We start from the raw sequence: 27,279 nt of genomic DNA, 5'->3' as shown, positions 1-27,279 counted from the left end.
TGCAGGTGAGCCAGCAGAAGCAGCAGAAACACACGCCCTGGCGGGGGAGGGGAGGACATGCTGCCCTCAGACCCTCTGGAAGGAAAACCCTGGAAATGAAATTAACCTGACTCCCTTCTGAGGTGTTATTGACTAGCCAAAGCTGTTTATCAAGTGGGTTACGAGACTTTTATGATAAAAAAGATATAGTCCAAATAAAATGCTTCCGTAAAATGTCTGGACGTACATATTTTAGAACTTTAACAAAATAGTTTTGAACATATGAATGAGGCAGGTGGTGGGGAGGTGGGCTGGGGAAGCCGGCCTGGTGAAACATGCTCCAATGCTTCGTGGTGCCTCTGGGGAAGGTGAGATGATAAAACAGACCAGCACTACCAGCTTCCTCAACCCTCACCTCAACGCCTCGTTTCCAAACTGCCACAGTCTGATCAAATGAATCTAACCCTTAGCAGACTTTCCCAGCACATGGTCCTTTCTAAGCAGGCCAAATCCCTGGTGTTAGTTCACCTCTTCCCTTTACGGCTGGTTGAAGGCTGGCTTCGCAAACACACTTAACATCTGATTAAATCAGCCAAGCTGCTCAGTGGCTCCCCCTATCTAGTAAGGCTGAACTGCAGGAGCAAAGTGCTCCTCTAAAAGCTTAAACTCTCTTTCAGAAACCAACGAATGCCCTAAAGGTATCACACAATTACTGCTCACATTCACTTCATATAGTTTTCATGCCAGTACAGATATTCTTTCAGATATTCATCTGTACTGGCAATAAATGAATTAATGACTGTAAAGAGACATGATATCGTAAATATGACCAGGCTGGCAGGGACAAAAATGAATTTTGGCCTTTTATCAACTATGGAAGGGGAGAAAGGTAATAGGGTTATAAACTGATATCTCACACTGCCAGGACTGAGGTGTTAACGTCACCTTATAAACTCTGTAAGGGATGTTCTGATCAAGACACACATATTATGGCCTGTACAAATGTCCTGGAAGTAAGAGGGCACGACTGGAGAGATGGACCTCCAGGTAATCGCTTGACAACCATGGCCGGCGGTCTTATGCACGCCCAGCAAAATCCCCAGGCTGTCTGAACCTGCTTTACTTCAGTACAGGGGGATACGAATGAGTTCGAAGTTAAAAGCAGTTAAGTACTGTTTGACTTACAATTGTTTTCATAGTCTCGCTAACACCCTTTCCCCCCGGGAATGCCACATTTTATTACTCTTGTCTGCCCCCTGAGGTTTTTACTTTAGCCGTGGGACTTGCAGTACAACGAACCATGTGGTGGGCCTGGCGCTGTGCTAGCTGATAACACGAAGAGACCTGCGGACTGTACTGTCCAGAGTCCAGGGTGGGGTGGGGGGGGTCTGGACCGCCAAGGTCTAGTGTATGGACCATGTGTACACCAGACACAGGCTCTCCCACTATATGTAATCCGCTGGATTACTGAATTACACCGCCAGTATATATTCAGCACCATCTATAATTACAGTCCATGTGAACACTGCTGTGGATAAACATACACTTAAGCTGCATATGCAGTACGGAAACCTATTTGTGTGTGAGACTGTGTACAGTTGTGAATGTGAATGTGTTGATGTGTGTTTGTGACAGGGGTGTGTGTATATAAAAGTGTGATTAATGTAAACGTTGCAGTTTACATACGGGCTCGTGCATAATTTTTTGGGTTATGATTCACACAGGCCTCACCAGCAGACCAGACTACGCCTGGTTGCCATGGATACAGTAGTGCACTAAATACATTATCAAGTCTATTCTCTCTCCCACTCTCTCTGTCTGTCTCTCTCTCTCCCCCACTCTCTGTTTCTCTCTCTCTCTCCATCTCTCTTTGCTACCTCATTCTGCACCGACCACTGGAGCGTTTTTTCCCGAATCACGGCGCTCCCTCAGAATGACGCGTGGCTCATCCGTCCCCTCGGCCGCTACCGTCACCGCCATCGTGTTCTCACGGCACCGTGGTGAACGTCTCCTTCCCGAACACTGTCCTACACGCAACTCAACACACACCGCCCGCATCCTGTGAATAATTGAAAGGCTTCTCAATTCTTAAACAGTCTTACACAACATTCTTGCCCGAAACCACATGAGAGAGTTGCTCCATGAAAATGGAGCACCACACGGCTGCATTAGGGGGTTAGTGAGTGTTGTCCGCAGCTGTACGCGTTGTTTAATGAGATGGAAACACCGGCAGACGCAGGTGATGTGGAGGAAGAGCTGGTGATGATGCCCAGGCCGCTGTGGGTGGAGGTGAAGTGTTAAGGAACCCACAGCTGTTTCCTGTGTCATCACCAGCAGTTACACGCATCACAGATCACAAAGATCACACACACACACACACACACACACACACACACACACACACACACACACACACACACACACACACACACACACATATATAGTCATCACAGGTTCTGTAAGCACTGTAGTGTGCACACAGGTACAGTTGGGTATAGTACCTCTTCCTCGGCGAAGGCTTGAGACCCGTCACGGCACCACACACAGACGACACCGCCGCTTGTCGTAACGCAACTCGCAAACGACGCCGATCGATGTTCGCTTCGCATACGACCACACGCACAAGGCTCCATTCCCCCCCGCACATGCACACCGGCCGTCTCTGCCTTCCACCCGCATCACAGCACACGCACGCTCCACAGGCCCCAAACCGTCTTCCCCTCACCGACCGGCCCGGTTCTCCTACGGGCAAACGCAAGTTCTACGTCCCTGAAGGCAGGGAGCGTGGGGCTGCTAACCCCACCCCCCGCACGCACACACACACACACACACACACACACACACACACACACACACACACACACACACACACACACACACAGGCTACCTTTCTCCTTCACCATGACCATTGGTTGGCGCTGCAGGCTGGAGTGGGGAGAGCTGCTGTTTCTGCTGCTGGCTGTGCGGCTCTGCTTCCCGTGGCTGGATCTTCCCACCGCTCCCACCTCACAGTCGGGAGGAGGAGGAGACAGAGTGGGGGGAGGGGGGAGCGAATGAGAGAGAGAGAGAGAGAGAGAGAGAGAGAGAGAGAGAGCGGAGCGAAGGAGAGCGCTTAGAAGGGGAGACGCACTGAATGAAATGAAGGCGGGGGGAAGAGAGGGAGTGTCTTCTCCGGCTCGGCAGCTGTTGTGCTCGGTGCGATCGCTCGTTCGCCGTGCGCTGCTCCGGCCGTCCCCCGCCGGGCCGGCGCGCGCGTGCGCCTCCCTGGACCCTGCCCTCGCCGCGCGCAAATAACCAGCTCGCAGCTGCCGCGTGTGACAAACGCAGACTCCACGGCCATAATCCCTCCCGGTCAGAGACACCACCTTACATTCTTCAAAAAGACGGAGCGGGGAGGGCTGAGGAGCAAATGCAGCTTCTTTTTATATTCACCGCCTCTCTCGCTCTCTCCCTCCCTCTCTCTCTCTGTATGCGTCTCTCTTCTGTTTCTCCTATTGTTCAGCATATGATCTACTTTGCTGTGTTTACCTCAGCTGTGTTCTGCCTAGTATTGTCATCTCTGGAGACAGCTCCCAACCGAGGACTATTTCCACTACACAGAACTCTCTAGAAAGCAAACACCTGTAAAACATTAAGTTCAATGAATATTTTGCAATGGAAATACACATTTTCATCCAGAAAGAAAAGTAGAGTGATTAGATTTTCGGAGAGTGCCAGCCCTAGCCCGGGTGTCATGGTACTACATTATTGGATTACTGGGGCAGCAATTGAGTTTGGGAGTTGATTGAGAGGCGTTATTAATGTCGGGCCCAATGTGCTAGCGTCTCTAGGGGGTGCACTGAGGGATTGGGCCTGTTCTGAAGGATTACCCAGCAGCCTCTGCACTCTCCACAACAGAACTGCACAAAAGTGTCTTAGATTTCTCACGCCGCCTGTCCCCCAGTTTGTGTGTTTGTGTCTGCTGCAGCACGCACATTGAATGAGAGGTGATGGTGAGCGGCTGTTCACTATTGTCTATCAGACACGGCTGTGAGGGAGGTGAGCTCATCTTTATTTCTTTTTAAGGCTGTGTGTTTGTGTGTGTGTGTGTGTGTGTGTGTATGTGTGTGTATGTGCATATGTGTGGATGTATGTGTGCGAGTACAGAAACAGGAGCCAGTCAGTCAGTAAGTGCTAATTTTAGACCAGGCACTGCAGCAACTCGACACCATTAGTGGAAAAAGATTCTATATATTGTGTACAATAACGTACAGTTCTTACAGTGGCTGGCAGAAGTCGTGGCATGATGAAATCAGAATTGCTTTTTTGGCATATAGCCTACCTAGCCTTTCTTATTAAATATTTAAAAATAAAAGAACTACATTTTTTTTTCATATTTTATCATTTTGATAATACATTTTTGCCTGGATTCAACTTTTTAGTTGTACAAATAGCTAAACTTTATTGCTGATTCTAGTTATACTGACTCAGGACACAAAAGAGAACTTCACATGTCCAACCTTCAGTGCTTGTGTTATTTACTGTCAGTGTCCATGATCAACAGAGTGGGCTGTGTTTCGCCAGGACTCACGCACAGGACTCACGTGAAGGACTCACGCGCGGGACTCACGCGCAGGACTCACGTGCAGGACTCACGCGCAGGACTCACGTGAAGGACTCACGCGCAGGACTCACGCGCAGGACTCACGCGCAGGACTCACATGCAGTTCATTAACGAACGTTAACGTTAATAAGTGGAGGTGTGAGTGCAGCCAAAACACAGGCATTCTAGCAAACACAGGCATCCACTGGGAGACGTGCGAACGTTCGCTGACATATTAGTGTGCACAAAAAGTGCAAGTTTCTGAGGGCCTTCTCACGAAGACCTGAGGGCCTTCTCACTAGACGTTGTGTAGAGGGCGTGTCAGCCCTCTTATGTCTTTGTCGGTGTTGGCATCCGTTATGTGGTTATATGAATGGATACATTAGACTAGGATTGTGGGTAATCTGAATGGACATTGTTAGACTAGGATTGTGGGTAATCTGAATGGCCCTCGTTAAACTGAATGACCATCATTAGACTTTGGACTGTAGGTTAGGACTGTTGGTAATCTGAATGGCCTTAGTTAAGATTAGGACTTTTGGAAATCTGGATGGCTGTTAGACTGGGACTGTAGACTGGGACTGTAGACTGGGACTGTAGACTAGGACTGTAGACTGGGACTGTAGACTAGGACTGTAGACTGTAGGACTGTAGACTAGGACTATTTTTCCCCTCATTTTAGCATTCTTTTATTTTTCGAGAGGCTGTGGAAGACAGACAAAGAAAATGTGTGTGCGTGTCGGAACAGAAAGGGTCAAAAACGTTTGAGAGTGTGTGTCGGCAGGGGGGCGGTGGTAGTGTATGCTTGTTGCTTCAGAGACTTTTCTTTGTGTGCTTCCTGGTCCTTTGTGAGTTCTGTGAGTCAACTGCAGCAGAAGCAACCAAACACAAGACCTCCAGTCAACCACGCTGATGTAACAAAAGATACAAAACACCAAAGCTTCGCGTAGATAAAACGAGATTACGCTCACCGTCCCACATATAATCTACATAGCTCCTGACCTGTTCCCGTGTTCTAGCCTAGTCTGGTTTCTCAGCTGTCTCTCCTACGATGGTTTTTAGCATCAAACCATCAACAAAATGCATCCTGCTTTGTACCACCCCAAAAAGGTCACGGTGGAGAGGTTTAATGGATGGAGTAGGTGCTTCTGCAGAAGGTTCACAGGCGCTCTGACTGCGGCAGATTAATGGACGGATTTGTTCCAGAAAGCGGCCACCACAGCAGTCCTGCGCGTGCCAGAAGACCAGCGGGAGAGAGCCGCCTCCATCTCGCCAGTCTTTACTCAACCTGCCGCCAGCACACTCGGCATTTACCTCCACCCCAACACCACCCGCAGGCCCAGCTGCTCAGGTGGATGTTGAGTGGCTCGCTGTCTCCACTATTATCCAGAATGGTATCTTCTTCATTCCAAAATGACATTTAAAACAGCTAATGATTTCCTTATAATTATTGTAAGCTGTCCTCATTGGGCAAGGCACAAACAGCCCCAGCCAGGACTCTGGGTTTATCTGAGCTTAACATGAAACTGAGAGACAACCATTATGTTCCAATTGCTTCTGAACACCAAGACTCAACACTCAGTGATGACAGGTTTGGTATTTCTGCGTTGTTGTGTGGTTTACATGGTAGTCTTTTGATTGGAGAAACTGATTACACGGGCTCTGTCCTAAACCCGGCTGGATTCAACCTGGTCCTGGGACAGCAGGGCTTCCTTGAGTGTTCAGCAGGTCAGTGCCTTTTTACCAAAAGGACTTTTATGTGTGTATGATTTGTATCGGGACATAAAGAAGACTCTTCTCAGCAAAACCTACAGGGGAGTTAATTGTTAAATCAACGCACTCGCACCCCCTATTTTTTCAGGCTGTTACGCCGGCCATATAATAATGGTGATCTCAGCAATATGTGCAATATTTGTCTGCAAGATTCACTGAGGTACAAGGGAAACGGTCTCTCAGAACAAGTGGGCAAACACACACGGACGCCCACGCTACTCCCTTCACACCTACCGCTTCTAGGAAAACAAGGGCAGGAAGCACGAGGTCACCGTGCTTACATAAGCATGCACTATGGATCAAATGTAACCTTATCCTGACGTAAGGTAGGCCAACAACGTGTTGCCTAGAGGAAGTGTGGAAATGCGAGCAGGTATTCAGAACAGCGTTCTGGGACTCCAGAGAGAACCCGCAGCAGGTCCTGAACCACCATTCTGATTATGCCTCGTTTCTCACTGGTATTTTTTCCTAAAGGTCTCCTTGTTGCTCTGCGTCTGTAATGGGGGATACGATGACTGGCCTGTAGCATGAAAGTACTGCTACTACACTGAGGTAAAATGAGAACAGGTACATGGGAACTGGGGAGCCCCTACTGACGCTCGATGGTGGAGTATTATCCTGGAACGTCCCCCCCCTGGGCCAATACAGGTCAAGAAGAGCACATGGATGAATAACATACCGCACATGAGAGACGGGGGACAGGCAGTCCTGTCTGTCCCCCCCGACATTTTCAGATGCCTGTGTCATTGCGTCACTCGTACCCAGGATACGCCTGTCATGGACTCGTGACGTTATATAAATACAAGAGGACTGTGGGAGATACCCCACACCCTATCGAGGGGAGCAGATAAGAACCTCCAACTCATACGTACTCCACCCACGCAACTCCACCTTTTTCTTCCCTTTCTGTGTGAATCTTTCTGTATGTAGAGTTCAGGAAAGCAGGAGAGCGCCACTGACTGGTGAAAACACGTTATCCTCACAACGAGCGAGCAAACGTGGGCTACCAAAATAAAAGTCACTAGATGCTCGTTTATAATAGACAGAAGCTGAACATGCAGTGTGCATGTGAGAAACACTCTTGTAGGAACACGTGGAACGTGCCGCTGATATTTATTTTCACTTGACGCGCATGTGTTCTCTTAAATCCCCCAGCACTATGGACCCCACCCAGTCACGCCACCACTGCTACTCTGACCCCCACCTCCTCCATCTATAAGGATGGAGATCATTCCCAGCCATCGCTCTGGGCTCCAGCGCTCTACAACAGGCTTTTGTTTCATTGTTCATGTGACATGTATGCATGAAATGGCTGTGGGAACTTGATTTTGAGGGAGGGGCCATTATTGTGGGCGGGGCCATGACTTAATCCTGGTACAACTACCACAACATGTGCGCTGCCTGCTCTCAAAGGAGTGTGTCACATTGTAACGCCCCCCCCCCCAAAGGAGTGTGTCACATTGTAACGCCCCTCCCATGAAACGAGCCGTCATGCGAACCGGTCTCCTTTTTAACTCACTGTAGGCCCACACTGTCTTGCGTAATATTTCCGCTCGCCTCCTTGTGCACTACAGAAGGCTTAAGCCTATAGAATCCAGAACTTCTCACGTCAAATGTGACTCACGCTGCACAGTGGTTCACGAGCGTGCACACGTTACATAACAGTGCTCTATATTGTCTGAGCACCGATTCAGTGTCTTTTCAAAGAACATCCCCAGCATCTCGTTCCTGGCATCGTTCTGAGAAATCGGGTACAGTAAATCAGTGGCACTGCAAGGTCAGGTCATATCAGATAAATAAGTGCTATATTTTTGTTGATGCACCGTAAAGTGGATCCGCCTCTTTCTCTTCGCATCTGTTCATTGTCTGAATGACTGTTCATGTCTGGGATAAAAGTGGGTGGCTTGTTTTTTAAATAGCTACCTCCCTCCTGTAAGAGAGACTCATTAAAGGATAGAGAGAACACTTGGGTCCCTTCAACAAATTAACATTCACTCCCCCTGGTGGACACTTATAAAAGTGGAGGAATTTAAGACTTGAGCCACGCCAACACACAGACAAAAAGAAAACACATCACATTTGCCACAGTTTCTCCATTCCTCAGTCCAAAAGCCTGTGACCTTTTCCATAGCCACGGGCAATTCATGCAAACCTTCCAGAGGCGAAAGCTTCATGTGTGTGTGTGTGTGTGGGACCCACTATGTGTGTTGTCCACTGAGAAGACGTTTCCATAAGCACGTTAAAGGTTTGATTTAATAACGTGTAGTATATCATCACGGAGCTTGCCTCTCATTCTGTGTCCTGAACACACCCTGTTCTAAAGCACAGAATGTTAAGTGACATCTCCAGACTCAAAGATACAAACATCTGCTTGTGTGTTTTGTTTTTTATTTCCTGACTGCATGACCCCAATTTAACGTCCCGTTAGAAATTCAACACAGTGAGAACGGTGCTATCTCCAATGGCCACAAGTCCAAGTAAAGAATGAGCGATGGAGAGAGGAAAGAGAGAGAGAGAGAGATAGAGAGAGTGCATGAGATAAGGAGAGAGAATACATCAGTGTTGAGAAATCTGGAGCAAACTGCTTGCGTCACTGCTTGCGAGGTATACTGAGCTGTGTCCCTTTCACACACACACACACACACACACACACACACACACACACACACACGCACACGCACACACACCCTCACACACACACACGCACACCCTCACACACACACCCTCACACACACACGCACACCCTCACACATACCCTCACACACACCCTCACACACCCTCACACACACACACACACACACACACACACACACACACACACACACACACACACACACACACACACACACACACACACACACACACACACACACACACACACACCCATATCCTGCAACAGCTGAGCTGAGGTGCTGTGCTTCAGGGACTGCCGGCTGGCTGCCCTGCACACCCGCACACAGGAACAGATTACATTTGCTCACCAGGACTCAACCTATAGCTGGTGAAGTAGGTCTGTTACATCTGCGCGCACACACACACACACACACGAGAGAGAGAGAGAGAGAGAGAGAGAGAGAGAGAGAGAGAGAGAGAAACTGACATCATACAACATGAACATTAGTGTAAATCTGAACAGTTCTCATCAGCAGATGCCAACTGCCTTCACTAGAGGGAAACAAACAGGAGAGCGTCCTGCTAACAGTCTTCAGCTTCAGCCAACATCTCCACCGCTGCACACCGGGAGTTTCTCCTTCCCAGCAGAGGAACGCTGGGGAAATGCTTCCTTCATGTCGTCATCCTTTCCAGTTAAGACATTTTTTATATTCCTTTCTTGCGTTTTACGTAAGGCTGCTTCAAGTTAGTCCCTCACTAATTGAGGTCTCTCACCCACCCTACCGGGAGAGGAAGCGCTTGTTGCCTGGTAACCAAACTGCCCTGTTTGTTTGATTAAATAAGCCCCATCCTACATTGGTGTTGAAGCTTTATGACCCTTAAGAGAGTTCCTCTAGTGAAGACACATACTACCCTCCAGCCAATAAGAGAGTTCCTCTAGTGAAGACATACTACCCTCCAGCCAATAAGAGAGTTCCTCTAGTGAAGACGCATACTACCCTCCAGCCAATAAGAGACTTCCTCTAGTGAAGACACATACTACCCTCCAGCCAATAAGAGACTTCTTCTAGTGAAGACACATACTACCCTCCAGCCAATACCCTCCAGCCAATAAGAGAGTACCTCTAGTGAAGACACATACTACCCTCCAGCCAATAAGAGACTTCCTCTAGTGAAGACACATACTACCCTCCAGCCAATAAGAGACTTCCTCTAGTGAAGACAAATACTACCCTCCAGCCAATAAGAGACTTCCTCTAGTGAAGACACATACTACCCTCCAGCCAATAAGAGACTTCCTCTAGTGAAGACACATACTACCCTCCAGCCAATAAGAGACTTCCTCTAGTGAAGACACATACTACCCTCCAGCCAATAAGAGACTTCCTCTAGTGAAGACACATACTACCCTCCAGCCAATAAGAGACTTCCTCTAGTGAAGACACAAACTACCCTCCAGCCAATAAGAGAGTTCCTCTAGTGAAGACACATACTACCCTCCAGCCAATAAGAGAGTTCCTCTAGTGAAGACACATACTACCCTCCAGCCAATAAGAGACTTCCTCTAGTGAAGACAAATACTACCCTCCAGCCAATAAGAGAGTTCCTCTAGTGAAGACATACTACCCTCCAGCCAATAAGAGACTTCCTCTAGTGAAGACACATACTACCCTCCAGCCAATAAGAGAGTTCCTCTAGTGAAGACACATACTACCCTCCAGCCAATAAGAGACTTCCTCTAGTGAAGACATACTACCCTCCAGCCAATAAGAGACTTCCTCTAGTGAAGACATACTACCCTCCAGCCAATAAGAGAGTTCCTCTAGTGAAGACACATACTACCCTCCAGCCAATAAGAGAGTTCCTCTAGTGAAGACATACTACCCTCCAGCCAATAAGAGACTTCCTCTAGTGAAGACACATACTACCCTCCAGCCAATAAGAGACTTCCTCTAGTGAAGACACATACTACCCTCCAGCCAATAAGAGACTTCCTCTAGGTTCCTAATGCTGACACATCAGTCCGAGCACCATCGTCCATAACTTTTCCCCGTAACGGAGCAAATGTATACGGTTTCTTCATTATACCATGACCACTTAATGTAGGGCTTATCTACGGCACTTTTTGTGTCCATGCACACAGCATTCAAGGCCTTCAAGGCCTTCATAGCCCTAGAAACGGTATCATGTCATTATGAATCAGTGCATGTCCCTCTGACATTAGACAAAGCGCAGCAGGGCACTTCAGTGTGGTCCATGTGCTGTAAGCGGGGACAGATGAAGGACGCCACCCACGACTGCCCTGTGAGCTGCAGAAATGTTCTCAAAGGCTTTCTCTGCTCCAGCTGCTTTGGGGAATGTTTGGGAACAAACCCAGACCAATGCATGGCCAGGGACGGCCAGCAGAGGGCAGTGTCCCGACCAGCTGAGCTTCCCCTCCTGCCAGGACTCGGTTCCGCCCGATCTCATTAGGGAAGTGTCCGTGTTGCCGAGCCGCACGTCGCAAAGACGTTATCGCTTTAATTGCACGTTGCTAAGATGTAATTAATGTGATTGCACTCTTTTCTTCAGTGACAGGTGGGTTGGAGAGCAGCAATTAAGCCTCTTACTGGTGTGACCTCGTGTACGTCTGTTCTACTCTTACAGACTCGCTTTGCCAGGGTGGTGTCACAGCTGTTCCCACAATGCACTGCAATTAAAAGCTACAGGTTCTGCCATTTCAACCAGGACCGATCTTCAACTTGCACACTAGTGCATGCCTGCACACTATTCCCAGACATCTCCAAGACGTTTACTGGGACTCTGTGGAAGCCTTGATGTTGGTCTGGCCAAGAACAGATGGCAAGCTCGCTATACCTGTGACCCTATTTAACATCTACAACTTTACCTACAAATTCACCTTTATTAAAATATTCACTAGCATTATTAACTGTCTTTATTCAAACATTCACTATCTTTATAAACATTCCTCTTATTTTTGCTTTGCATTATAATTTACTTATCTGCCTTTCTCAGTGTTTCATTTCTAATCTCTAATCTCTAATCTAATCTAAGCTCTGCATGTGCCTCACTGATCGTTATGGTGCACCATGCCACTGTGGAGAAGGGTGACCTCTGACCCGGCATTGGTTCAGCTTGAGTCATAGTTACGAGCTGCTTTTCTGTTTTAAAGAAGGTTTTAAGGGGTGTGGTACTGCAGAGCCCTGTGGAGAGTAACAGAGCGGAGAAAATAACTCTTCTCTAGATCTGGGGAAGGAGAAACAAAGGGCACGGACTGACGTCACGGACAACAGAAGCGTGAACAAAATTACTGTGCAAATTGTGGACCACAGCTAAAGAGCTGGTGTTCTCATCTCCACTGCCTCTCCTTACTTCTCTCTCTCTCTCTCATAAACACACACACACACGGGCTGGTATACTAGCAGCGATGGTGAGTCCATAAGGAAAAGATTAAACGGTCCTCAACAGTCTGTGATTATGTTTTTGTCACGGTTATGTGAGATAATGACTCCTTTGTTATGAAAAGGGTCTCCGTGTTTAAACAAAGTCACAGGAAACAATCGAGACAAAAAGTTGTCTCTCTGCCAAAAGCACGGGCAGCGAGTTCCCTGCAGGATGTCAAGTGGACTTCTGTCTGGTATCTGTGGTAAGCTGTGGAAAGTGAATGGGCTTCAAAATGAAAAACCTCAGACCACTGGGGAACGTGGAGCCCGAGCAGTTTGTGAATGTCCTGAAGGATAAACGGAGTGCAGCCCAGGCAGTGTGCCTGTCACGCTGGCAGGAGCAGAGTCAGCAGCCCAGGAGAAGTGGAGAACGCAGGAGTGTGGGGTCAGCTAGAATCCATCCGGTGCTCATACACCTGCACGTGTGTCTGTGTGCTCGTGTGTGTGTGTGTGTGTGTGTACATTTCCCCACTCGTCCTGCCCCAGGTGGTCCTCTACGGCAGGAACTGTTCTCCCAGTTTGGGGGTTAAAGCACCTAGTGCTCTGGTTACCACCATTTGGGACTACAGCGTCTGGTCCCAGTGTTGTCATGATTGGTACCTTCATGACGTCCTTCATCAGCCCTCGCCATTGGGTTCCACTGCCACTCCCATTATTTGCCAATGGCCTGTGCAGGAGTTTATTCTCCCTAATTCCTACATTTCCTACAGCCGACGTCTCAGGACTCGCCTCACTCTCTGGAGGTGTTTGACGTCTCAGGACTCGCCTCACTCTCTGGAGGTGTTTGACGTCTCAGGACTCGCCTCACTCTCTTGAGGTGTTTGACGTCTCAGGACTCGCCTCACTCTCTGGAGGTGTTTGACGTCTCAGGACTCGCCTCACTCTCTGGAGGTGTTTGACGTCTCAGGACTCGCCTCACTCTCTGGAGGTGTTTGGCGTCTCAGGACTCGCCTCACTCTCTGGAGGTGTTTGGCGTCTCAGGACTCGCCTCACTCTCTGAAAGTGTTTGACCTCTCAGGACTCACCTCACTCTCTCGAGGTGTTTTACGTCTCAGGACTCGCCTCAGTCTCTGGAGGTGTTTGTCTGTAGCTGCTTTCCATGTGGCTTCTTTACGTTAGCTACGCTCAACATCTTTTAAGGTAACTTCGGTTAACCTCAGTTAAGCTCTAATCCACACTTATCTGGCCCGAACGACCAAATCCAATCAGATGTTGCTGCTGTTTATCACGGGACTTCCTTGTGAGATTGATTAGAGAGTCAATGTTTAGTTCTCTTTAGCCATACAGCTCGACATCATCCATGTAGAAGAGGTGGCTGAAGGTTGCTCCATTGTAGCGGGTATCTGTAGCTACTCTTGGTGAGGGAATCCCTCTTGTGTTTGAGTATGCACTCCAAAATGAGAATGCGTCTCATACTTCCTCTCGCTGGCTTTCATGGGCATTTCGAGGCTAATATTTATAAGAGTGGATGAGAATGTGAGGTATGGCCCAAGTGGGACCAGGTTCAGTCTGGGGTCATCTCCAGCCCTCAGAGGCCGTGCGAGCCCGACCACACAGCCAACAGCCACCTGGTCCTCTGGCTCAGGCTGGCGCTGAGAGCACACAGGCAGTAGGGCAGCGCACTGAGGTGGGGTGAGAGAACACCAAGACACACGCTCTGCTGCAAGAGATGTCAGTAGCTCCACCCACAGGGATTTACTGAGGGGAGTCACGTGGAGGGGGGGGGGTGGTGCGGTGGAGAAACGGGAGCCGCTTGAAGGAAACACGAAATAATGTGGTCAGTAAGCATTTTCACCTCCGTTTATTGTTGGCGCAGCTGAGCTCAGTCTTCACTTCTTTGTCATCTGCCGAGCGCAGAAGGGCTCCAGCACACGTTTGTTCAACAGTCATCACCACCCATTGTGAGGCTCTGATTGCACTAGCTGTTTTTGTGCGACATGACCTCATAGACACTTCCTCCCTTGGCCACAGGCAAACTCATTCAGCGGTGCTCACCGCCCCCTCCATCCAACCACACACTCTGAGCAGATAGCGTTAGGAACGATAACCCCTGACACCCCCCCCCCCCCCCAGCATCCTGACCCTTTGGCTGGCTTCTCCATTCACACCCTCCCCCCTACATCACCACTTGTCCTGCCTCACCACTGAGAGGTCACAGGAACGCAGCGGACCCAGATCCTGCCAACGGTGCCGGCTCGACCCCGTTGTAGCGATGGCTAACGGATACGAAGATGTTAGACGCACACAGCACAGTAAATAAAAACATAGTACGTATCCAGCATAAGTGCATAACACAAGCATGACTCCTTTCTGTTTTGTTATAACTGAATTAGCAAAAAATGGTTAAGTTCAGATGAAATGCAATATTGAGAAAAAAACAGCACAATTTAACTGAAATCTACATTTTAATTCTCAGTTTTGGCTATAATTGACTGCAAGTGATTAGAGTTCACCACGTTTGTTGTGGAGCGTGTAGACAGGACAGCTGCAGTGACACGTCCTGCGTTACCTTATATAGCAATTACAGCCACGCACTTCATCCTGTCATTCAATTGAATTTACACATTTGCATTTATGCATCTGTAGCTGAAATACATTAACAAAGAACGGCACTGATCTGTCAGAAGAGAAAGAAAACATGGAACTACTGAATAAACTTTAAAGTAAGACACAATGTAAATATTTTCCTAACCAGTGATTTGGGATTAAGAGGTATTCTGAGGTTGAGGTTGGTGGACATGCGTCCCAAAAAGAGCCTTTGTATTATTTTGTATTTGTTCGCTCTGATCAATATCTGACTGTCAATTTCAGTCACAATTCTACACTATGGATAGGCGCACAGATCTGTTGTGGACTTACAACTGTGACCTTCATGACTGTGAGCTAATGACTAGACACCTATGTGAAAGACCCTAATTCAGGGTGCAGAGATCACAGAACAAAAGACCAATATATGACCCCCTGGCCCTGGTCAGTCACTGTAATACAATCCTGGTAAGGAACTTGTGTACTTCAGGATATGAATGGGATTTGAGTGGAGTTTGGTCCAAGTTAAACAATCTCCGTCGAAACCAGATACTTCAAGCCAGAGCTAAGGTCTTTATCTAAGGTGGAGTCTCTGAGACATGCATACCAAAACAAAAAAACAGTCATCAAAGGTTCAAAATTCACTCACTTAAGAGTTTTTCTATTTAAATAGTATGTTTTTGTTTCAAAATAAAGCCTTTCAATAGGAACCGCTCAGAATCAATATAGTGAAAATAGTGTATGTACAAATAAGAAAGGTCTCCACATGAAAGAAAACCACTGGTTAATAAAATGACAGAAAAGAATTTGTAACCAAAGGACTTCTGGTCATACTATATTTAGACGCATTCCTTGACTGGCCATGCCTTTCCACTGTTCTCCACTTCAGTACTTAACGGCACTTTCAGATTTGAAGAAACAAACTTAGTATGCACAGGAACACATTCTTTCTGGACATTGATGAATTCCAGGGAGGTCCTTTCTTGTAATGCAAGCTTTCCTCAGGTTTATTTTCCACTGCGGTACTTAAAAAAAATGAAGCCTAGTAACTTGAGTTGCAAATGCCAAAAATCAAACAGAAACACAGTTGCTATTATGGGCATAACAACTACAGTGCAGGGACAGGTTTAATGATTGTTTAAAGAGTTTAAAGTTTCATTTTATTATTTAATGAGCCATGATCTGCCAGACATCTCTGTGTCCCCCATGTAAACACTCATGGCTTTGTATCCATCCCTAACACCAGACACCTGTCAGGAGGTAAGAATGTAATGTTTTTAGACACAAGTAAAGGCAGGAGAAGAGCTATTTGGAGAGTATCATCCTACATGGACCAGACTGTTGTTATATCGCTTCCCTGGACGTGTATTATCTCGTGATAATACGTGAACGTCCAAGTTTCAAGTCGACTAAATGTATCTGAAAGGGGTTTTAACAGAAAACGACACGTCGCAGATAACACTGGAGCGAAAGGCATGCGGCATTTGGCATGAACTTTGAGACTGTGAATATTGAGCCAGGCTGTAAACTAACGGAACCCCTACCTCTCGTTGACATGACGTGGAGAATGGACCTTCCACCTGGGAAAACCAGCGTTTTGAACACGTTTACTTCAGCAGCCCGCTGAACGTGGCGTCCTCTCGTCAGACACACGGACAATAACCTGCCTCAGTCCTTCAGGAGGACAGCTGTGCTCCCTCGTGCGCAGACACACAGGCGCGAGGGACCGAGCGCGAGCGGGCTGCACGTGGGCGTGGCCTGCGGTGGAACACACTCGTTCACGCAGCACGCGTAAGTGTTCGCGTATCATCGTGTTTAGTAGAAAATTTATGTAGGACGATTGTCACCCCGGACCAGCTATATTATTCACATATGTCTTTGTAATTCTAAGTAATCCGTATAAAGCTGGGGAAATGTACAACGTTAAGCAGCAACGTAGGTTTTGATAAACTTTTACAGCTGTGCACGATTTTCCCGTCATACCGGCATTTTCGCCACGGTACCGAAAAAGTGAGTAAATAATGCCCCCATGTGGCATTTGTGCTTACTGCATAATTATTACTGTGTAGTGACACACACACACACACACACACACACACACACACACACACGCGGTGGATACACAGAGATGTCTGGCAGATCATGCTTATATATATATATATATATATATATATATATATATATATATATATATATATATATATATATATATATATATATATATATATATATATATTTATTCTTTATGTATAGTCCATCTCAGTATAAAACTATAACTGTAGATGTGGATTTAGAAACGTCGATATACCCCAACCCTAACCCGCACCTAAAAGAACTACATTTCCCACTATCAGCTGTTCACTGACGTCATCGTCCTGCGCCTGACAGACAGAAAGCGTGACCGTGAGCGGCATGGCTGCTGTAAACAACGTTACGTTATCAAAGTTGCAGTCTCTAAACGGCATTTTTGCCATATATAAGAAAAAGGGACCAACATCTGCCGATGTATTAAATATACTTAAACAGAAGCTTTTAAAAGGTAGTCTGAATTCGTTCATTTGTCATTGCTTATTTTTGTTAACTTCATCTAAGGTTACTTACGTGTATTGTGTAGTTGGCGAGACAGTTGAGGACATGCAAAACATCCTTCTGATTACTTGTTTTCTCTGATACATGCAGAGGCTGGTGTGTGTAATTCTAACCATCTAAAGAGGAAGAAACAAGCTTTAAAACTTGGCCATGGCGGTACCTTAGACAGCACTGCTTCAGGCGTGCTAGGTGACGTATTACAGTTAAATTGGTCATTGCAGGGATAATGATGATTAAGGTGTATGATTTTAACAGAATCTGTCTTGCAGTGGTCGGAATTGGCCAAGGAACAAAGATGCTTACTACAATGCTTGCTGGATCAAAGGTACACTTTTGGGTTTAAAGTACACCTCAGGGTCAAGGGTGTGTCAAAAGTACACACTTTAGTGCTGAAGGTACTGTTTGGGATTAAAGCCCTACATTAAGGTTAAAAGTACACTCTGGGGTTAAAGGTATACATTGCAGTGTTAAAGGTACAGTTTGGTGTTAAAAGTACACATTAGGGTTAACGTACCATTTTTGTGTATTTGGTCACCACACTATGTTTTGTGTTGTCATACAGTTTCAGTGACACTTGTATTTTGATTTTTCTGGTCAAAAACATGAACAGAAATATACAGTTGTTGGGGAGATGGGCAAAGCGACTGACACACTCGACTCATCAGGAAGTATTGTTCAGGAGAAGCCCTATGGTAAATCATGGCCTACATACAAGATAGATCTAAGCATGCTATCATAATCCATGACATCTGTGCTCTGTTTTTACCCCAAAACTATATTTTTGCTGTCTAAGACCACATCACCAGAGAGGCTTTTGAAGAGAAGATGAAGGAGTTCATTGGTGAAATTATGCAGGTCCCCCCTTTGTGAGTCTGTCAGCATCATTGAAATATAATGTGTATATGACACCTCACGCCATACTGTAATTAAAAAGTCATGTAGATATTTAGTGTTTGATTCTGTAGGTACTCGGCCCTGAAGAAAGATGGCAAGCGTCTGTCTGTCCTGTTAAAGCAAGGGCATGTGGTGGAGGCAAAACCCGCACGGCCCGTTACAGTTTACGGCCTCTCGTTACAGGACTTCAGTCCTCCGTTTTTCACTCTGGGTTAGTAGAGGCTGAAATGCTATTTCATGTTATTTGATTGAACAAAAGGAAGGTAGTCATTCTTAATGTGTTTCAAAATTAATTTTCAAAAGCCAAAACCGTAAATAAAACTGACGTGGTATGTTAGTCATGTTTACGCTGGATCAGTAACCACAGTTTAAGCTGCATCCATAAACAAAATATGAAATACATACACTACTCTGTATATCAGTAAAGTCACTATAATTCATTTATTGTTTAAAATGCTCACAAATAAATAAAGTGAAATCTAAATGTTGTCAGTGATGCAGTATTTGTGATTACCAATATTGCAGCGTTAAAGGTGTTTTGACGGCTTGTGTTTTTCAGATATCGAGTGTGGTGGAGGGTTTTATGTCAGAAGCCTGGTTGATGATCTGGGGAAAGGTAGAAATCTGCAACGCTGCCCTTATATCATATGAACCATGTCCACCAGTGTCTTAGATTGAGTGTAGTTTTATCTGACTCTTGCAGCTTTGTCTTCATGCGCTCATGTGTGCGAACTGACGCGCACCAAACAGGGTCAGTTCAGTCTGAAAGAGCATGTTCTCCTGGACGAGCGCTGGACCATCCAGGACATCTCCCAGTCCTTGCAGCCCTGTCCGGAGCCCACAGTTGTGCAGAAGAACTGGAAGAGAGGCGAGACGCAGGCCGCCTGCCCCCTGCCTTCCCCTGAACGTGCTGCTGGGGCTCCCGGTCCCCACAGAGTCGGGGATACTGCTGGAGATCGGTGTTCCAGCGGTGACTAGAGGCTCTCACCAACCCTCGCAACTCCACTCTCCCTTCTTGAAGAAGCTGGAAGGAATTAGCTACACCATCTAATTCAGAACCTCTTATTCTGGTGAGCTGAGACGTCACTTCTTTATTACATCCTTTATTTAGATCTTGACAAAGAGTTGAACAGAAGTGGTGAAATATAACAATGTAGTTTTGATGAACTATGCACTGAATGAGGTAAACCGGATCCTATCCTTAACAAATATTCTTAGTATATGCCATTCCAAAGTGATTATTTTCCATGAACTGCAAAAGTTTTGGAGTAAGTTTAAAGCGCTCTTTGATTTTCATGGCAAAATGCCACTAGGCATCATTCCATCGTGATACGATGTATACACAGGACTTTGCATTGTCATAGTAATGTATATTTAAGACTGAGGCACTTGCATGGTCTTTATTTTCTTTATTAATGTAAATGCAATGTAAAACCTGCCATATAGTGTGGTGGTGATATTTCAGTTGAACACAATTGTTATTAAAATCTTTTGTGTCACATTATTTTTGCTTTGCGATAAAACTTGTTAATACAGAATACTTGCATGGAATAAAATGGGAAAAATACCTACTGAAAGGACTGTTTTGCGTTCATGTAAGAGGCAAGTTAAATGAATATTTGTGTATGAAACAACATTTCCATATGTACATAAATGTAAGAAAATTATAGAGACAATATAAGTGTGGGAGAGGGTTTACAATTCATGTGTAGAATTATTTTGCTTTAGTGTGATAGTAATCATTTGCATGTTATTTTCAATAATGGAAGATCAGTTTGAATCTTGTGTAAATCCCCCCAGTCAGGCATTGATGGAACTGCATTGTAATGGAGACTTTAATTTCCTTCGGGATCAATAAAGTATCCATCCATCTATCCCTCATGCAGTGTTAGTTTCTGTGTAGCGTAACAGGAATACATAAAATCGTTATAATAACCACCAAATTTACAATAAGGTCCTAAATTGCATCTTTGTTAGTCTGGGGTTTAAGGGAAGGGTTTTGCTCTATTTACTTATTGGTTAATCATGTACATTCTATGTTTTGGGTGTAGCTAATTAATCATTCCTGTTCATTTCCAAACACTGTCCCGGCCTACAATGAAATGATTGAATTAAGAGTGATCAACTCCCTGTGGGCATTATGATGGAAATCCTATCAGCTCTGTTGGTGACAGGGTCATACATGCCTGAATGAATCTCTGAACGATTGGCCAAATACTCTTGCTTTCTATAATCATAAAATTGATTATAGTTCTACAATTGATGTTAAGATTTCTATTCCGTTGAAAAAGGTAATGCAAGATCAGATAAATAAATACAAATATTTGCCACCTGGTGGCACTACAGGGCTACCTCGGTCTCGCAGGACATCCAGATATAAAACAAGTATGATGCAAATCACCTTAGTGCACTGTGAGGGTGTTTGTGATGTTTCTTCCGGTCACTTGGACTGGCGTCACTGAGCTGCTTTGTCTGTCAAGCGAAGACATGCGGTGAAGCCCCAGTGCTGATTCCCCTGCATAGTTGTCAGTCTGAATCACTCATCATTAAAACATGCTGTTTAAAGCATTATGCTCATACAGCTCCCTTACCTGTTGGTTATCTAACCTTCCCCCATGTTCTGGGGGAAGAGGCATACGAGACCATTTTTACTATGCAGGGGGGTTACATGGGGGCAGTTGTGGAACTGGAGTCACCAGCTATACATAATGGAAAATAGAATACTTGTTTTAGCATACTTGCTTATTTATTATGACATCATTTATTTGCTGGCAAAATCCATGGTTTTCCATCAGGGCCAAATTGTGTTATGGATATATAAAAAGTTTGAACGAACTCTAATAGTGCTTCGGAGATGTGCTGGGCTGCTACTGTGGTTGCTGTGCTTACTTACAATTTAGTAAAGTAAACTAAAAACTACTAAATAAAACTAGTAAACTATCTATTAAAAGCTAATGAATAAAAAATTAAAAACATTTAGTAATCAAATTATTTTGATTACTTATTTAAAAACTACTCAACAAGCTAGTAAATACAAACTTTTAAATAAAGAAAATTATCAACATTTTCTAACCATTTTTCAAAAGAAAGTACTCTCTAGAGATCCATATCCATCTTTTAGAAGGGCTGTCTGTCTATTCAGGGTCCACCTGAATACAATCTCTGAATGCTGTTTTTGTCTGCACTTTAAACAAAGCAATAATTCTCTCTTTCTAATCCTTTTCATGTTATCAAAATGGTATCAATATGAAATGAATACGTTTAAATGTTGAATTTTTCAAATTGCGTGTACTTTTAAGCCTATATATATTTGCACTCAATTTACAAATGTTTTGATTACCAGTTTATAAAGCAGATTATTGAAGTTAAAATATAAATGAAGAATTTATGCATTTCCTCATTGAAAAATAGAACAAAACGTGTTTACAGTCTATGCTTCGTATCGCTTTAAATACATGGGAACTGACACGCATGCGCAGCTTTGTGTCCGCGTTGAGACGCTTCAAGCCGAGGCGCACGCAGCTATCAGGTCAGCTAACGCGTTAGCGCACGCAGCTATCAGGTCAGCTAACGCGTTAGCCCGCTAGCGCGCAGCTATCAGGTCAGATAACGCGTTAACCCGCTAGCGCGCGCAGCTAACGCGTTAGCCAGCTAGCCCTTCTAGCCGCTGTCTAGCTAGTTCAGCCCAAGTTCGGTTCGGGGTTGGTCGTGTGACCAACTGTGCGGCGCACCGAGCGGGTTTCACCGAAGTTGACACGAAGTGACTGAGGCGACTCGGCCGTTTTTATCGATCCTCTCGGAGGACACCGAGCAGCCGAAGGACTAAGATGTGTGAACGGAGCGACTCTCCTCAGCGCCTCACGCCACGGACACCAGCAACAACACCCGCGTTATCGACCGCCGCAGGAGCGCAGGGCTCGGCGCTACGCACAACGGGACGGTCGTTCGTCTTTAACGGACACATTTAAACACTTTAGTCGCCGGTAGTGAATAACGTCCAATAACGAATGTGGCGTTTGACCGTTTAAACTCGTCCAGCGCGCGTCCCCCCCTCGCGCTCACGCTAACGTTAGCCAGCCCGGCTAACGCCAGCTAGCCCGTTGTTTACGCGTTAAAACGGCTGCGGAGAGCGCCTTTACAAACGACGAATGAACACTTTTAAATATGCCGTGAACGTGGTGCGTGTTCTGTGTATTTAACGTGGGTGGTGGTGCTTTTAAAACCGTTAGTTTAAGTATTACGCCGACTAGCCAGCACGGCTAACCCAACAGAGACGCCGCCAGTTATGTGGCCAGCTGAGAGGATTTGATCAGGTAACCCAGCTGTACGTAGGATGGACTTTATTGCCACCGTTTGGATTTTTTTTTTACCAGGACCTGAGCTTTTAAATTTCTGATTTCTGCGCTAACGTGGCTAGAGATGTCATTCACAGGACAGACCCGGTTCTGAATGGACCCCCCACTAACCCAAACGATCTGGGTACCAGCAGAGATCATCGGAAGGCCCGCGTTATAATCCGCAAAATGGATGCTAGGAAAACGTTAAGGACTGAGCTCCTTCCTCCCAGTCAGAACCTTTTCTCCAGCTTTGGGCTGCAGGGGATGAATAGATACGTGTTGGTGTGTGCCATGTTCTGCCTGGTGCTCATCACGGATGCATCTCCTCCTAAAACCTGCGAGAAGACCTGTCTGTCGGGGAGATGCATCAACGGGTCGTGTGTGTGTGATCGAGGCTGGGTCGGGGACCAGTGTCAGCACTGCCAGGGAAGGTTCAAGTGAGTATGAGAGATTCACTTCCACATTTTTGCTTCCCTTTCTGTATCCGTTTTTGGTTTCAAGAGCATTAAAGCTCCAGTCTGCTTGTCTGCATGGCTGTGGGAATAAGTGCTCCTGCTGTGAGAGGCTGAGTACTGTTTTTAGTGGGTATACGCTTGGGTGGAAGTGGCTGTTGGTCACAGTTTTCAGCAACAACCAAGTCACAAAATGGCTAATTACCTGGTCAAAAGATTAGCAGTTATACTAATGTGTGATTACACTTTGCTTGGCCAAAACGTTGTTGTTTATTTATTTATTTCCATTTTTCTCTCATCCTACTGGTACAGGCATCATTTGACTGCCTATTCTCAAACTAATTGCCAGAATTTTAATTACCCACACATAAACAGACGGAGCAAAAGAACATGTGTAATATCAGCCTAAGGGCCTGAACTCCTTTTCAAATGAGTAACCTACCTGTCCTAAAAATGGAATTATCTGGCTAATAGTTCATTATTTCCATTCAAAATGTGCTTGGAAAGTAGGAAAATAAATATTCTAGGGTTTCTTGTTCTTGGCATAATCTTGTACTATTTATGTTTAATCACTTGGCTGACTGATATGTGATGGATAGGCAGTAATCACTTGGTGATTATTCCATAAAAAATCTCTTGCCGTTGAATTCAACAGTAAACTGATTGGACACTATGGGAAATATTTCCTGAAATCTCCTGAACTGTTTTTCACCTGGGGGTCAAATAAGACATTTTTCTGTGTGTGTTGGTTGGAGGATTACTCTTACCACAATTCTCTTGGACTGACCAGTGTAAGCTTCAAGTTCTCATATTGTCAACTCATCCATAAGGATATACAGAACATGTGTGAAGGTAGATCCACAATGGTTTAAATATTGTAAATGTGATGGTGCCTAAATGTGCTGTCATTTATTTGTTAGTGTTCTTGTTTGGTTGATTTAGTGTAGATTACATATTTTCAGTGCTATAACATTGTGCCCAATTATACCTTGCAACTAAGATTGCATTTAGATGAAAATGATAAGTTACTTGTACAGGTGGGCAGACTGGCAGAAGTACTCTCACTGGCCACTTCGTTAGGTACACCTGTCCACCTGCCCATTAATGCAAGTGTCGAATCAGCCAATCACATGGCAGCAACTCAATGCATTTAGACATGTAGACATGGCCAAGACGATCTGCTGCAGTTCAAACCGAGCATCAGAATGGGGAAGAAAGGTGATTAAAGTGACTGTGAACGTGGCGTGGTTGTTGGTGCCAGACGGGCTGGTCTGAGTATTTCAGAAACTGCTGATCTACTGGGATTTTCACGCACAACCATCTCTAGGGTTTACAGAGAATGGTTCGAAAAAAGCGAATATCCAGTGAGTAGCAGTTCTGTGGGCACAAATGCCTTGTTGATGCCAGAGGTCAGAGGAGAATGGCCAGACTGGTTTGAGCTGATAGAACGGCAACAGTAACTCAACTGAGGCATGCAGAAGAGCATCTCTGAAACACATCGAACCTTGAGGTGGATGGGCTACAGCAGCAGAAGACCACACCGGGTGCCACTCCTGTCAGCTAAGAACAGGAAACTGAAGCTACAATTCACACAGGCTCACCAAAATTGAACAATAGAAGACCGGAAAAACGTTGCCTGGTCTGACAAGTCTCGATTTCTGCTGTGACGTTCGGATGGTGGGGTCAGAATTTGGTGTCAACAACATGAAAGCATGGATTCATCCTGCCTTGTATCAACGGTTCAGGCTGGTTGTAATGGTGCAAGGGTGGGGGGGGGGGGTATTTTCCTGGCACACTTTGGGCCCATTAGTACCAATTGAGCATCGTGTCAACGCCTACAGCCTACCTGAGAATTGTTGCTGACCATTTCCATCCCTTTATGACCACAGTGTACCCATCTTCTGATGGCTACTTCCAGCAGGGTACCGCGCCATGTCATTAAGCTAAGTTATCTCAGACTGGGTTCTTGAAAACGACAATGAGTTCACTGAACTTACATGGCATCCACAGTCACCAGATCTCAATCCAATAGAGCGTCTTTGGGATGTGGTGGAACGGGAGATTCACATCATAGATGTGCAGCAGACACATCTGCAGCAACTGCGTGATGCTATCACGTCAACATGGACCAGACTCTCTGAGGAATGTTTCCAGTACCGTGTTGAATCTATGCCATGAAGGATTAAGGCGGTTCTGAAGGCAAAAGGAGGTCCAACCCGGTATTAGTAAGATGTACCTAATAAAGTGGCCGGTGAGTGTATGTTAGACATTTTCACTGTAGAGGATGAACCTGCATATCACAATTTAATGAAGTTTATTAAGTTGGAACACAATATATAACTCACTTTGCTGATTGGCCTATAATACCACATGTCTCTACTCTAGGGTCTATCTCATGTGTGACATTTTAAAAACGCATTGCCTTGAGTAATGTGAAATGAATGGCTATGCACAGTCAGATAGTTCTCCAATCAGTTATCTATAAACTTTGTTGGGCATTGATTAGCACTTTGAGAGGTGATGCGACCTTAATCCAGCTTATCTGAAGGAACCATGCAGTGTGTCCCACTCAGTTTGTACAACCTTACTCATCTGTATCTCTTAACAAAAAAATGTGATCAAAGCATCAACGATGGAAAGAGATGACTGAGGCACTCCCATTCTGTCTGTCTAAGGACGGTGCCCTTTAAAGCTGTGTACAGTGAGGAATTAAAGACTGATGCACTCTTAATGCATAGTATGAAGTCACAAATATTTTTCTAATTCTGATTGACAACATATGACTTCACAAATAAAGCTTGGTGAAATTTTCTTTTTAGTGTGCATTATTGCTACAATACTTGAAATAATCATTTAAGTCATTTAATCAGTGTGTTATTTATTGACTGTTGTTTACATCCTTTTTTAATATTTATAGTGTAACTCTGGTTTTAATTATAATTTTGAAAAACTTTCTCGCAGTATTGTTGGTGCAAATTCATAAGTCCATAGATTAGTTCACATCTCTATTCTCAATAGTATATTTCAAAATTGGGAAGAGAGATTGAAACTGAGAATGGAAAAGTGTTGAACTCTATTCCATTTAGAAAGGTACCCTAGTTCTTACCATATAATGAGACAGCAGGTCATCATCGGTCTTCATAATTGGTCCAATCAGTTCTATATTCTATATTTGAAAAATTTTTTAGAAAGTGATCTAGAAGTCCTCTCCTGAATACCCATATTTTAAATGCCAAAATGTGCCACAATGATGATGCATTATAGTGATATTGCCAGCTTTATGCCAAACTAAATAGGAGTCAGACTAAACATGGGATGGCCTCAAGACTATAATGTCCAGACAAAACTAAGAAGTTCTTCCTTGAATGCTGAGGTGCTGCAAAATTTCATACATTATTCCATGGGAGTGTGTTTGGAGGAGGAAGTTCTATACTACACTGCAATCTTGGATCCTTCTCAATTTTCTATACTACGTAATAGCTACATAAGTGCATAGCAAGCCGGTTTTTGCAGCTTTTAAAATTGAAAACATGTGTTACCCCAGATAACAAAGAATGTGTTAATTATAATGGCCCAAGATCTCTTACATGCAAATGTACATTAGATCTGAGGTTCTTGGATCTTCTAATAAGATTATAAATTACTCAGAGAAAACCTCTTTTACATCCTTCCCATGGACCGAAGTGTCTCTGATACTCATGATCACTCTTGTTTTTCAACCTTTTGCTTTTAAGATGATTTCAGCCTTAGCCTTCAGCCTTATTCTTTAGCTTTAACAAGAAGTTGTGTGTGTGTGTGTGTGTGTGGGATTTCAAAGCCTCAGTCTTGCCCAGAGAATTTGTTGTCTGTCTGTTGTGCTTTGTGTCGTGTCATGATGAAGCCACCTAAATAGTTTTTCACGTACTTGGATAGTTCCCTTTTATTGCAGACTGTCTCCTGAAGTGATTTCTCAAAAGCACAGGCAATTTACAGCAGCACTGTTCTACTTCTGTGGCTGTCGGTGTGCCACATGACAAGCGCTGAAAACCTTTTATTTTGTCATGGTTAATCAAGAAGGATATTTTCTGGAGGTCCTCTGTAAAAACCTTTTC

The 27,279-nt window shown here is 45.1% G+C and overlaps 3 protein-coding genes across 26 annotated transcripts in view; 2 read left to right on the top strand and 1 right to left on the bottom strand.

The window, feature by feature from the left end:
• The window catches only part of ablim1b (actin binding LIM protein 1b), a 58,918-nt gene extending 42,261 nt beyond the window's left edge, over positions 1 to 16,657 (bottom strand). For 3 of the 23 annotated variants that reach the window (XR_013129923.1, XR_013129924.1, XM_076999258.1), the window contains exon 1: positions 2,867 to 3,199. Coding sequence is in view for 20 of the 23 variants with exons in the window: in XM_076999258.1 (XP_076855373.1) it covers positions 2,867 to 2,888 (22 nt within the window). In the remaining 3 variants the exon portion in view is untranslated. Of the gene's footprint in view, positions 1 to 2,480; positions 2,629 to 2,866; positions 3,205 to 16,460 lie in introns of those variants that run through there. The other 20 variants (XM_076999267.1, XM_076999268.1, XM_076999274.1 and 17 more) reach the window with 14 other exon arrangements.
• A 634-nt stretch (positions 16,658 to 17,291) lies between these two features.
• On the top strand, positions 17,292 to 20,273 carry trub1 (TruB pseudouridine (psi) synthase family member 1). The gene is made up of 8 exons (XM_076999257.1): positions 17,292 to 17,455; positions 17,596 to 17,694; positions 17,775 to 17,830; positions 18,116 to 18,197; positions 18,299 to 18,371; positions 18,471 to 18,610; positions 18,959 to 19,015; positions 19,103 to 20,273. Exons 1-8 carry the CDS (start codon positions 17,329 to 17,331, stop codon positions 19,375 to 19,377), a joined length of 909 nt encoding a protein of 302 aa, XP_076855372.1. The 5' UTR covers positions 17,292 to 17,328; the 3' UTR covers positions 19,378 to 20,273.
• Positions 20,274 to 21,876: 1,603 nt separating this feature from the next.
• atrnl1b (attractin-like 1b) overlaps positions 21,877 to 27,279 on the top strand; it is an 83,568-nt gene continuing 78,165 nt past the window's right edge. For both annotated transcript variants that reach the window (XM_076999256.1, XM_076999255.1), the window contains exon 1: positions 21,877 to 23,173. In XM_076999256.1, coding sequence (XP_076855371.1) covers positions 22,923 to 23,173 — 251 coding nt within the window. In that variant the 5' untranslated portion in view covers positions 21,877 to 22,922. The remainder of the gene's footprint in view (positions 23,174 to 27,279) is intronic.

This window comes from Brachyhypopomus gauderio, chromosome 3 (assembly GCF_052324685.1).
Source record: "Brachyhypopomus gauderio isolate BG-103 chromosome 3, BGAUD_0.2, whole genome shotgun sequence".
Classification (NCBI taxonomy): domain Eukaryota; kingdom Metazoa; phylum Chordata; class Actinopteri; order Gymnotiformes; family Hypopomidae; genus Brachyhypopomus; species Brachyhypopomus gauderio.
Note: the sequence above shows the minus strand (reverse complement) of the source record. Positions and strands in the feature narration are given on the sequence as shown.

Excerpts from the sequence above, each read along its gene's own strand:
- trub1 (XM_076999257.1), top strand. The coding sequence starts at position 17,329 with ATGGCTGCTGTAAACAACGTTACGTTATCAAAGTTGCAGTCTCTAAAC. Across the intron at positions 17,456-17,595 it reads TAAACAGAAGCTTTTAAAAG|AGGCTGGTGTGTGTAATTCT; the intron begins GTAGTCTGAATT and ends TGATACATGCAG. Across the intron at positions 18,198-18,298 it reads TGTTCAGGAGAAGCCCTATG|ACCACATCACCAGAGAGGCT; the intron begins GTAAATCATGGC and ends TTGCTGTCTAAG.